Source organism: Pezoporus wallicus, unplaced genomic scaffold (genome assembly GCF_028554395.1).
Source record: "Pezoporus wallicus isolate ANWC-B61680 ecotype Strahan unplaced genomic scaffold, APGP_CSIRO_Pwel_v1 contig_6732, whole genome shotgun sequence".
Classification (NCBI taxonomy): Eukaryota; Metazoa; Chordata; class Aves; order Psittaciformes; family Psittacidae; genus Pezoporus; species Pezoporus wallicus.
The window spans coordinates 970,316-982,801 of NW_026638638.1; the positions used below are offsets into that span (position 1 = coordinate 970,316).

At 42.8% G+C, this 12,486-nt stretch overlaps 1 protein-coding gene across 3 annotated transcripts in view; it reads right to left on the reverse strand.

Moving 5' to 3' along the window:
* The window catches only part of PARD3B (par-3 family cell polarity regulator beta), a 424,254-nt gene extending 413,518 nt beyond the window's left edge, over positions 1–10,736 (reverse strand). Inside the window, exon 1 of one of the 3 annotated variants that reach the window (XM_057411714.1) lies at positions 10,442–10,736. In XM_057411714.1, coding sequence (XP_057267697.1) covers positions 10,442–10,561 — 120 coding nt within the window. In that variant the 5' untranslated portion in view covers positions 10,562–10,736. The remainder of the gene's footprint in view (positions 1–10,441) is intronic. The other 2 variants (XM_057411715.1, XM_057411713.1) reach the window with 2 other exon arrangements.
* Positions 10,737–12,486: the final 1,750 nt, after the last annotated feature.

The following is a 12,486-nucleotide window of genomic DNA, read 5'->3' on the forward strand; positions in this document are numbered from 1 at the left end:
ATATATTTTTCCTAAATGCAAGAGTCTTTACTCAGGGAAAAGAAAACAACTTCCTGTATGACTTCTGGTTTCCATATAAGCTTTCATGTAGACTAACTCACGGTTCAAGTAGTTCAAACAAAAAGCAAGATAATTTGTAAGAACTTCTTTAAAGAAATAACTTAAGTAGTGAATGGAAGACTTCAAGGTTATTTATTTTAAAAGCAGCAGCTTGTTTCAGTTTAAAAACATGCAGGCAAGATGCAGTACGATCACCCAATTTACTGATAACAAAGTATGACGTAGGCCAGAGTATCAACAGAGGAAGTTACCTACTTGGTTTTGCCCTGGATAGACTGAGGAACAGTTTTCATTACACAACTACACAGGCCTTATTGCCCATAAAAGAGAAAAGGTCTGACTAACCCTTTCAGGGCTTAAACTGCTACAAAACAGCAACTTCACTTTGATCAGATTTGCAGAACCCCAGAATTACTTCTGTTTTTGGAAGAGCTACAAACACGCTGTCGTAAGTAGCCTTGTTTGTTGCTTCTTCTAATTGTGCACTACTGTCCTACCTTTGTGATGTTTAGCATCTAGGATAAATCCAACAAAACTTCCAAGATGAGAATCCTCCATCAGAATCCTTACTGTACTAGGTAAGAAACCCTTATAGAAAAAGTCACAGCTGGCAGAATGAGAATTTCAAAAGCTGCTCAACCAGGGATCCACAGGAAAGACATTTTGTAACTGACCTCCAGGCAGGAGTTGCAGGGTTTGGCAGCACATGCAATTACACCAAGCTACGGAGGAATAAGTTAGTTGAGTTACGCAGATCACATGCTACCTTCCGTATTCATAAAACTCATCACTTACAAAAGGTCTGTATCTAAATCAGTCTACAGACAACACTGCCACTAACACCAAAGTCTTAAGCCTTAAGCTTACAGTCTGCTTTCAATTCTGGCTGCGGCTCAGAAATAAAAAGTAGGCAAGCACAGAATGTTAGCAGAAAGCTTTGTTACACTCTAAATACCATCCATCAAATTCAGCACCAAATGAGTATCACAGGGGATTATTAAAAAAAATTATCATAGTCAGTTTAGGCAAAAGTCACAGCAGGCAAACTGTGCACTAAGAACTGCGTTCAACAAAAAATGCCACCTACAGGGACTGAAGTGAATGGTACCTACATTCAGTAGTAGTTGGACTCCTTAAAACACGCAAAAATGGCACAATTATACCGCAAACCCTCTACATGAAATTCTGGCCTTATCCCATTAATGACATGCAGCACTACAAGACTAACAAAAAAGAAAAAAGGCCAGGACAGATTATATGCTCTCAAAGCTTCTAATTTGAGGAAAAACATAAATAAGGACCTACTTCTACATAAACACCACCAAAATGCATAAAGACGTGCTTAACTCTGCCTGCCCACAGGCACACCACCGAAGAGAACAGCTGCAGAGCAGTACATGCATCTTTTCAACCAGTCATCTTCTACAAAAGCTGAAGATCACCTACCTACTTAAAGGAAGGAAAGAACCTTGTAATGGTAACTTTCAGGGAGATGTGAAAAAAAACGCTAACTGCCACAACCTTTCACAGATAACGGAAGGCATAAATCAATGCCCAAACTAAAAGAAATAACCCTCAACTGTATGATGGTCTACAGGTGGGTGCTCAAGGTGCATTCCAAAGTTTGGACACAGGCCAAATCCACCATAAACAGGGAGTTACATAAGTATTTATGACCTGTCTCTCCTTCAAAGGTCCAAATAGAGATATACTGTATTCTAAACTCTTTGGAGCTAAAAGATTACTCTAAACTACTCTTAGTTGACCTGTACACTGACACCCAAATTAAAAGAAACAGGAGATGATTATACGGGGTTTTCTTCCCCTCAGAAAAATCTAAACCTCAAGACACTCAAGTTTGCCAATAAAGATCAGCTCAACTGTTGACAGATTGATGAGAATGAAATAGTATCAGTATAACAATCTGACAGTATTCTAAGGTTTTAGGGAAGAAAGATGAACAGAAAAATTTGATTACTCAAAGGAAAAATAAAGACAGACAATTTTCCCGGAATACAAGTCTCAGATCTTCTTCCAATTGTGTCAAATTCCCCTTTACTCTAAGCACCCCATTTTCTTCTACTGATTGAGAAATGACTGCATTTTTTGAAAGGAAAATTATAGGGAGGGTGCCTGTTAAGATTCACCAATAGCTAGTACTTCATTGGGAATCTGGAAAACATTCTATCAGATAAGCTGTACTGCAAAACCATTTGGCTCAATGGAGTCTTATCTTTGAAGTTGAATCCCTAGCCAGAAAATGCAAAAGAAACTAAGAGCCCAAACAGAGCCAGCTGTTAGCCTCTACCCATCAGACTGAATTCTGATTCCAAATATGTCTTTGTTAGACTACAATCATTCATCTTCCTATCTACCATTCATATAAATGGTACCCTTATTATCAGCTCTAAGAAGCACGTTCTTTCAAGCATTCTGTGGTTTTCTTTTTCATGCATATATAGCAACCAATAAAGAAAAGCACTGAAGTAAGAGGTCTCACTGGCAATAAATGCTGCCAGTGCATCCTCACGAAACCAATGAACAACTTGTCTAAACCTCCCAATTCGGAAGCATTCCCAAGAGCAAATTTAAGCACTGGAATAGTGCTGTGGCACCTGCCACAACAAAGCAAAGTCATTAGTTCTGAATGGATGTACTGGTGGCATAAAAATTACAGGTTTACACTAGAAAGCTAGACAGATGTTGATGACATTAAAACATTACAAGAGTTCATTTAAAGGAGGTGTCTATAGCACAATCACTAGGCATAAGAAGAAACTTTTACAGAATCAGGTAATACATATTTCCTCTTTAAACTGAGGATAGTGGTTCCAAAAAAGTCCTATGCCATGGAATCGGTAATCTCTTCTCACACAGTTTTCTTTACATACCAGGTATTGAAGTAATGCATGAGAAATAAAAGTACTGACAAGACTTAGAGTAACCTGAATGGATCAAAGAATGCTTTTATTGAGGAAGATGCTATGGAATTACTGCACGGACATTTTTTCCAAAAGTTCTTGTAACATACCAATTTTCTGAATTCCTTATATGAAGCAGCTTTCTCATTTACCAATGTATCCAGGTCAGTGGAATTCACAAGTCTGCTTCTAGCAACAAGTCATTCACATGAGCCCATCATTTCTGTTTAGTCAGTTCCATGACATAAAATGGGTATATCTTTATGCATAAGCAAGACTCAAGAATGACATATAAAAATACAATGCAGAATCTGTTTTCAACAATACTAATTGCTCAAGATGTTTAGCATTATCATAGTCATTAAGGATAAATCACAGGCATCTTAATACAGGGCTAGAGGGAGTTTTCAATAATGAAGCAATAGGTCTTCATGCCTAGAAAAGCTGCAGTTATGACATTAGCATCATTACAAAAGCCTAAAGAATGTTCTGCTCAACGGGGAGAAAATATGCTGTTTCAGTAGCAGAATGCACAGTGTGGTGTGATTCAACTGACCTATTACACTGAACAAGTAAGGGGGAAAGTATCAGCACATAACGTGAACCATTATTTCCAAATAGCTGTATCCGTTAAAAACGTTAAGTTTTTAAGAAAATACCGACAGAACACAATCCTCCTTTTTGAAATACTTAGGTGAAGGAAATATTACAGCTGCATTTTATGCAGCAAGAAAAAGCACCTCCTGGTTCCATCCTATGCCAGAAGGAATCTATATGTATTCTTTTACATTAAGACTCCCATACTACATGCTGCTTCCCAAATTGGAAATAAACACACACACCAAAAAATACTATTTGGGGTTTAAATTCCTTCTTCATAAATTCATACAAGACTACCCAGGGCTTGTCTTCAACTGGGCAAAGAGCGACAGGAAACAGTCACTCCTGAGTACTCTGTACAGCTCTTCAATGGTTCCTTTCTATGCCTATTTAAACATTCAGTTACTACTTGAGAGACAGCAAAGGTTTTGTAATAGCTACTGAGTAGTACTCGGAACTAGATAAATATGATTTGGAAGGCAAAAATGAAAACTGTATTAGCACATACACTCAAGTCTGAGCTGCAGTATTTTCAAGATCATTCTTCTCATTTTGCCTATTGAATTTCCATCAGTTCTATCCAGCTCTACACTTCCACTGAAACACATTAACATCAGGTAACTTAGTATTCAGCCAAAAGCCCAAGTTACTGGCAGTAATCTACTTCTTAAAAAGAACAAAGGGATCCAAAACATTCTTTTTCAGGTTACATAAGTACATAATGCTCCGTAAGACATTTTGTATGACAAGTCTGACAAAGTCCAATGGCAGTTTTTCTTTGGATTATAAACACCTGTTAGAGAAAAGGAGACTAGAAGTCTACCAAAAATCTCATTACACATCACTTGTGGCCACAGACATTCTATGCAAAAGTGTTAAAAAGGTAGGTACTTCTTAACTTTGTTTTTCAGCATCACTGTAAAAGTGATACTGAAGATTCTGTAAGAGACACAAAATTCTGCCACTTGAAAAGCTATTTCCAGTCTCCATGAAACCTGATCATGAGTGTTACTAAGGCAGAACAGTTTGTTTTATACAGATGTTTTTAAATCATTTGCCTCCTTCTCTTTTCTTTACTCCACTCCACTTAACATGGCCTTTCTATATGAGTCAGTTACCCATAAACTCATATGACAGTAATGGAAAAGCAGCATATGAAGCTATACTCTTTTTTAGTATGATATCACAGTGAACAAATCTGAAGGCTAAATGCAAAGTGATGACCAAGCTGTTGACTGAAATACATCAGTTTACAATACAATGTAAAAGCTCACTAACATGCTGTAGCTGACTAACACTAAGGCAAATATGAGAACGAATAGTTAAAATATTTCCTAACGAAACAGTACTTAAAAACAAAGCTCAGAACTGCTATGGTAAAACAAAGATTATGGATTAGCCTATGTTTTACTAGGGATAGGGTTAAAAAAAAACCCACAAACGTTCTAAAACAAACTCAGATAGGCAAAAAGAGACAAAAACAGAAAAAAAAAACACACAAAAAAGCCTAGTAACCCAGTCCAAGACAAAAGTGCCACACAAACACAACTGTATTACTCTGCCTTTATAAAGCTAATACTTACAATTTGCCCAAAATGGACAAATGTTTCTAACAAAGGATTTCTTTCAAAACTTCCCACATACATCTTCTAAAGACATCTATTGTGGTTTTGCAAATATTTTTTTAGAAGCATAGATTTTGGAGTCAAAGTAAATTGTCGTCTTCCCTACCCCCGATGTTTTTAGAGAAACTACAAGAACATTCAGTACTCCTTCTGCTTGCTGGCTGATTTACAATAGCAATACATAATTCCAGAAAACTAACTGTCATGTTGTGGGGCAGGCAAGAACAGAAAGAAAAGGAAAAAGTATTTTATTAGTAGGAATTATAAATATATATATAAAACTATTGAGACAGTCAATCTGCAGCATTAGCTCCTTAAAGGCATCCAGCTTGGGAAAGATCACCAATACATCCAAAACAACACACTGGTTTTGCTCTAATCAAATATGCACAATTCTTGAATCAACTTAGTCACTGTATTACTGCTTTCTACTCAGTCTGACTGCCAATCAAAACTACCATTACCTTCCAGAATCAACCACTGGTTTCTGTACATTCACATCAGTGGATACACTCTAAAGCCCACAACAACTGGAGATCAAGTCCCTATAAGACAGTTAATTAATATTTGATTGTGTGTGTCAGCATTCCTAAAGAGAAGCCCACAAAGGCTAAGTGAGCCACTCAAGAATACAACTTAAAATGACATATTTAAAACTGATATGAAACCAAGAAATTGCAGTGCTCATTAACTTTGCTACATGGCTTCCATGTCTCATCCACTCAACTGGCTTCTACGAACAAGACTTCAAACAGCCAAAGTAGTCACTTCAGACAAGTTATCTAGGTTAAGTGCCATGCATGCAAACATGAGTAAAATAGTACACAGATGATAAACACCACTTCCCCATCTCTGGCTCCTCCAGAGAGATAAAAAAACCCTAGGAGAGGCAAGATGTTTTTATACATTTTCCTGGGAAAAGTTTCACTGCTGCTTAGAGAAAAGTCATTGCGGATTTCACTTGCTAGTTTGAGCCAGGGCATACATCGCTTTCTGTACCAACAGCACTAAAGACCTTTCAGTTAGCCAACTAGCATCTCTAGCTGAACCAAGGGCTTTGCTACAAAGCTACCAATTCAAATACTGTCTCCTACTTGGGGGAAGCCACATTTCAAAGGGGAGAACCATGAGCCAAACGGTGCATTTAGCCTGGATGCATTTAGCCCCACATGCATTGAGGAACTGCTGTCAAAAGGACCACTCAGATCCAAACATCACAAGAGCATATGGAACCTTTCAGTGCTGACCCAGAACCCTTCTTTCTCCCTCTCTCATCCACATACTCAGGGAAAAGCAAACAAGGAAAAGGTCTCTCACAACTCACTGGAAAACAATCAGTGAGGTACCTTGTCTTACATCTATGGGCTATGCCTTATAGCCACAGAGAAGCACACGCACCACCAGGCACAGCAACCCAAGTATTTTGCAGTACATCTGCTCTCACTCGAGCAAAGAATCCTAAATACAACAGATGACATGCAAGTGCTCCCCCAAGGCACCAAAACCACCGGTTACAAGAAGTACTAAGGGACTGGGCTGACAGGGAATCATTAATCCTACTGTATCCACCTGTCAGCAGCAAGCCTTAACACACAACAGTACTAAACTGCAACTAAAGCAGATCCTGTGCCACAGCAAAGTACCACTGAGCATCCGTTGTACCACTAAAACACAAGTTACTTTCTGAGATGACAGTCACTTCCCTGAAAATTTATTTACAATTCTCACAACTGAACATTTTCTTAAACACAAGGATGCTGGGAAGGGACTCTTCATCAGGGACTGTAGTGATAGGACAAGGGTTAGTGGGTTCAAACTTAAACAGGGGAAGTCCAGGCTAGATACAAGGAAGAAGTTCCTTACTGTGAGGGTGGTGAGGCACTGGAATAGGTTGCCCAGAGAAGTTGTGAATGCTCCACCCCTGGCAGTGTTCAAGGCCAGGTTGGATGGAGTCTTGGGTGACATGGTTTAATGCGAGTTGCCCCTCCTCATGGCAGGGGGGGTCGGAACTTGATGATCTTAAGGTCCTTTCCAACCCAAACTATTCTATGATTCTATCTAAGACTATTTATATAATAAAATCCCAGAACACAGAAATCTCCTAATTGATACTGTAATGCAGAAAACAGTTCATAAGTCCAGACAGATACTTGTATCCTTCAGTGCACCAGACAAGACCTGCCCATTCAGAACTGCAACAGTACCTCTAAACCCCACCGCTAAACTCTGCAGCATCACAAAATAATCACTGGCTTGATTTTTCAGCTGAAACTGGCCCAATATTTTGTTTCATTTAACAGAGCGACTGATCCTTCATGACCAAACCTTGCCAACACAGCCCAGCCAAGAAACCAAATCAAACTTGCTAAGAAAACACAGCAGGCTACAATCAGCAACTGAGTTCTCAGCTATTTACCAAAAGTCTCACAGAAACAGACTTAGTAATTTACTGCATCGATTTTCCTCTCATTTCAAGTATAAAGCATTGCCGCGTAGTCTAAACCTATTTAAAAATGTGCTATTTTTACACACAAATTCGAATATTTTACAGTATACATTTATACTGATTAACATCTAACCTTGCATCTTCCACTATCAGACAAGTGACTGCAGTGTAATAGCAAAACAGGCTTCCAGAACAACCCCCAAAACAGAGAGCCTCTCACACACACATTTTTGTGGTATCTGGCAGTACCATAACGAATAAAAATTTCCTAAAGCTTGTATTGCAGCTACCTTTCTCATTTTCCATTCTCCAACTATGGATGATATTCCTTGTATGAACTTTCCTCCCTTCTACAAATATTTCAGGCACTTTAAACAGTCCCATTCTCCACTTCCTTCTTATAAAAGCTTTTAACACTTGAAACAAAATTAAAGAACACTTAACATGCCAACAGACACAGCAGCATTAGCATTTGGCCACAGGAAGTATTCCAAGCATTCTAGATATTCTGAAAAGAAAAACAAATCTTCTGTTAACACAAACTTGTTTATGCTCCCACACCTCACAGCAGATTTTCAATGCTGATTATCTTGAGATAAGCAGCTCTTTTCTCTAAGATTCTACACTTTTGTAAAGAAAGTTAATTTTAGAAAGAGCCCATAGAAGGAAAATGGCCAAACACCCAATCCATCCTTGTTAAATTGAACAAAAACTCTTTGCAAGGTAATAAAACTAATTGTTTGTGACTTCTGTATGATCTATTTTACCCCCTCAAATTTTGCCTTGGGAAAGAGCATTAACCCTAAATGATGCTTGTCAAGATAAGAGGAAATTCATCTATCTTTTTGGCTAGTTTCACCATAAATCATGTAGACTGAAAACTAACTAACTAAAGCACTGGAAGGGAGCTGTTTAAATTTCCAGTGAATGTGGGGGGAGAGGATGCAGAGTCATAAAACTTTCTTCAGTGACTTGAACGAAAACCTGTTCTCTATTTTTCAAGTCCTTTGGTTGCTTCCCCCACCCTGCCTCTTTACATGTCCTTGTACAAGCACTGCATCACCATTCCTCAAGGTGAACAGCAATTCTTTAACAAACTGGCCCATATCCACTTCACCCATCTACAATGCAGAGCAGGGAACACAAGACTTCTATAAGGAAACAGCCAGAGAAAAGTTTTGTTTACAAAGGCAGGAAATACACCATGGTCAGAAATGTGAACTCTGCCCTTTGGCTGTCCTATAGGGAAGGCTGGATGATTCTGACCTGACAATGAGCGGGACACAGAAGGTGACTGCTTAGCCTAAAACCGATTTTCTTCAAATATTACCCAAATAGCAGATCAGATATAAAAGCATGAAAAACTATTGGACTGCAGCACAATAAAACTCTGGCATTTACCTGAACCTTTCTGGTGCTGAAACTGCTCTCCTATAAATTGCTTACTGAGCCTTCTAGAACAGTCAGGGCCCTACCTAGAAATGTAGACACCCTTCCCTTCTCTTCTCTAAAGGAATCATATCCCCCCCCCCGAGGAAAGAAGGAAAGGCATTTGAAGTATTCACACAAAGTAGGCCACCTTTCAGCCATCATCATCACAACCACAAATCAAAGCTGAAATCAAATTTAAAATGCTTAAGTTCAAGTCAAGCTGAGAGTTAACTCTGTTTCTGACAAACCCCACTCTTGAAGAGACCTCATATCTGTTTTAGTCCTCTGAACCATACTTTGGTGCGAAAGATCTCACAGACTGTAACAACACCAAGAATGCTATAAGTAAGTACTATGCTGTTGTTACACACACGCAATACTCATTAGAAAAAAAGACTTTTCACACAAAATATTTCTAAAGGTCTATGACTCTTAAGGCAGCTTAAAGCAGGCCACTTGCTCAGAAAGACTAACAGTGACCACGATAACCTCTACCACAGAGCAGTCTCAGCTGTTCATGATGGATTTCACATATCAGTAGCAACTTTTCCTCAAAACAAACCTACAAGAACAAGAATTTTACTTCCAGTTTTGCACTCAGGATGTCACAGCATTGATGGAGCACAGGAGAAACCAGCCCAGGGCACAGAAGTCTCGTAAGCCACCGGCTGTACTTTTTATTCAGATGTCTTATGAGGATGAACAATCCTACAAGGCCTTAATTCAGGGATTGTAACTCGCATCTTTTTCACAAAGCAGTGTTTGCACCATTAGGCCTTTCATCCATATTAAACATTATCCCATTAGCTTGCAGCACCTGCCTCTTGGAGGAAACAGAAAAAAGTATTTTTATGCTCAATTAGGTACAACCCAAGAAAAACTCAAATTCCTTTCATATAAAGGAAGTCACTACCCATGCAGATAGCACCACACTGAACAGTTAATGCCAGAAAACACAAGCTTTCATAAAAATAACATAAGTTATGCTTGCGTCTGTATGAAGTTTTTAGTCAACACGCACAGCAGCAACATAAGAAACCTCAAACCACGTAAAATCAACCATGGTTGTTCGTTAACCGAGTGGGACGCACTCCCGGACCGCCAGCATCAGCTGCTCACACCAACTATGTGGCGGGAGACTCGACAGCACGGGCCCACGCGAAACAGGCACCACCAGGACCACCCCCCGTGGGGCCGCGGGGCCTCCGCCGGACCCCCTCCAACCCAGCCCTCCCGCCGTCCGGTAACCGATCCCCCAGCCGTCCCTCGCACCGGCCCCGGGCCTTCCCCCAGGCCATCCCCTCGCGCAGACCTTTACCCACCGCCCCCCACTACGCAGGCCGGCCCCGCGCCCTCACCTTCTCCTGGGCCTTGCGGTAGCGCTGCAGGGCCTGCTGGGTGAGGTCCCGCACGCGGAGCTGCCCGTCCTTGCAGGGCACCACGATGCCCGTCCTCCCGAAGCACACGGTCACTTTCATCTCAGCGGACCGCCATGCCCTGCCCGCCCAGAAACGGCGCCCTCCGCGGCGGCGCTGCCCGGCCCGGCCGGAGCTCTCTGGGGGGGATGTATCGCGGCGCAGGTGCGATTGGCCCGGCAGCGCCGGCAGGTGCCTGTCCCCGGCCCCGCGGCGCGGCGGGGGCGGGCCGGCAGGTGCGCGCGGAGCCTGCGCCTCACCGCGCGCGGGCAGCGCCGGGAGCGAGGCCGCGGCCTCCTTCCGCCGCGCGGGCCGCTGTGCCCGCCCCTCCCCGCCCGGCTCTCTCCGGGGAGGCGCGGGACGGACCGGGCGGGGCGGCCCCGCGCGGCTGAGGGAGCGGCCGGCAGCGGCGGCGCCGGTGGCCAAGGGCGCGGGGCACGGCGGTGCCGGGCAGGTCGTGCCGAGCAGCGCCGCGCTTAAAGGAGCCGCTGCCTCGCAGGGCCCGCGGCGCGTAACGCCGGGCAGCTCCGCGCCCTCCCGGTACATCCCGGGGACAGGTGCCCGCCGCTGTGCAGAGCGGGGCAGCCACGCCGCACACATGCGGGAGCGCTCTGCCCGGTCCTTGCCGGTAGTGACCTGTAACGGCCTTCTACAGGGGCATCGCGCTCTAACGCACAGCCCTGCGAGGGAATGACGCCTCAAGTACCTTACAGCCTTCCCTGCCTGCACAGCACCGGGTTGTGCCACTGTTAGCACAGCGCAGCCCTCGCTGAGTGGCCTTCACAGCACGGAGCACACACAAGCAGAGCAGGCCCTTGGGCACGCAAACACAGCTAGAGAGAAGTAATGCGCAGTAACCTACACCGTGGTGCAATGACCAGGGCCACAGAACAGCTGTGTGCTGCGCACCCTTGACCTACCGAGGTAGCAACACAAGACCTCACGAGACGTGCCTTCCTATACCACACAGCAAAGTGCAGGCAAGCACCACAGCTACTGTGTAGCATACAGCAACACGCGCAGAAATTCGTAAGCCCAAAATGGCAACAGCTCATACCCTTCAACATGTGGCATGGCAAAGCCACACAATCCGCACAATGGGCTCAGGGCTCTGCAGCACACTCCAAACACCTGATACTCTGCAGAGTACATCTTTCTGTACCATCTGGTACCGAGTAGTGCCCCCTGCATCTTACCTACCACCAGATCCCATCCAACATAGTGCAAATACATGAGGCAGCCCAACACCATTACAATGATTACAGGTCAATATACACATGGATATGTGTACAACTGAAAATCACCACAAAGCAAAGAAAAGACTGCATAAAAACCTCAAACCACAGCATGACATCATACAGTACAAGGGGACTATTGCTGCAGTAAAAGTAAATGTCTCACCAACATTAGCATTCAAAAAGGCATCCAGGCCCTGAGCTGTGTAAAACACAAACAAATGATAATACCAGGGTTTCAGTGGAATGGGTGAAAACAGCCTAAGCTGGTGGTTAAAGTGAATAGTGAACTTTGCGGATGAGATGGGGATAATGCCACATAAACTCCCATGAGCAGAAAGTTTATGCTGGTTCCTCAGGAGCAGGCATAGGCAGAGTGTGAAACTGCTGCAGTGGTGAATAATTCCTCTTTGGCTTTTCAAATCTGGAGATGTCTGCCACCAGCCCACAGCATTTCACAGGGAAATAGTCTATTAAACCTTATCTAGAACTGCTTTCCTGGGTATGTGCGTGTGCTTGCATGTGCAAGTGCACAAATGTGCATCCCATATGCTTTGAACCAGAAAAAAAAAAAAAAAAAAAGACTTCTTTTTCCCTCCAGAGCAAAGCAGCAATGCAAAGGAACAGGAATACTGTTTCTTCAGGAAACACGGTGGGTAAGATAGCAGGCCAGAAACACCTCCAGGGCACGCAGGGCAGTGCTGGGTATGCTAAAGGCAGCAGAAAGGTTCCCTGGAGTCAGCCCATGTGGCC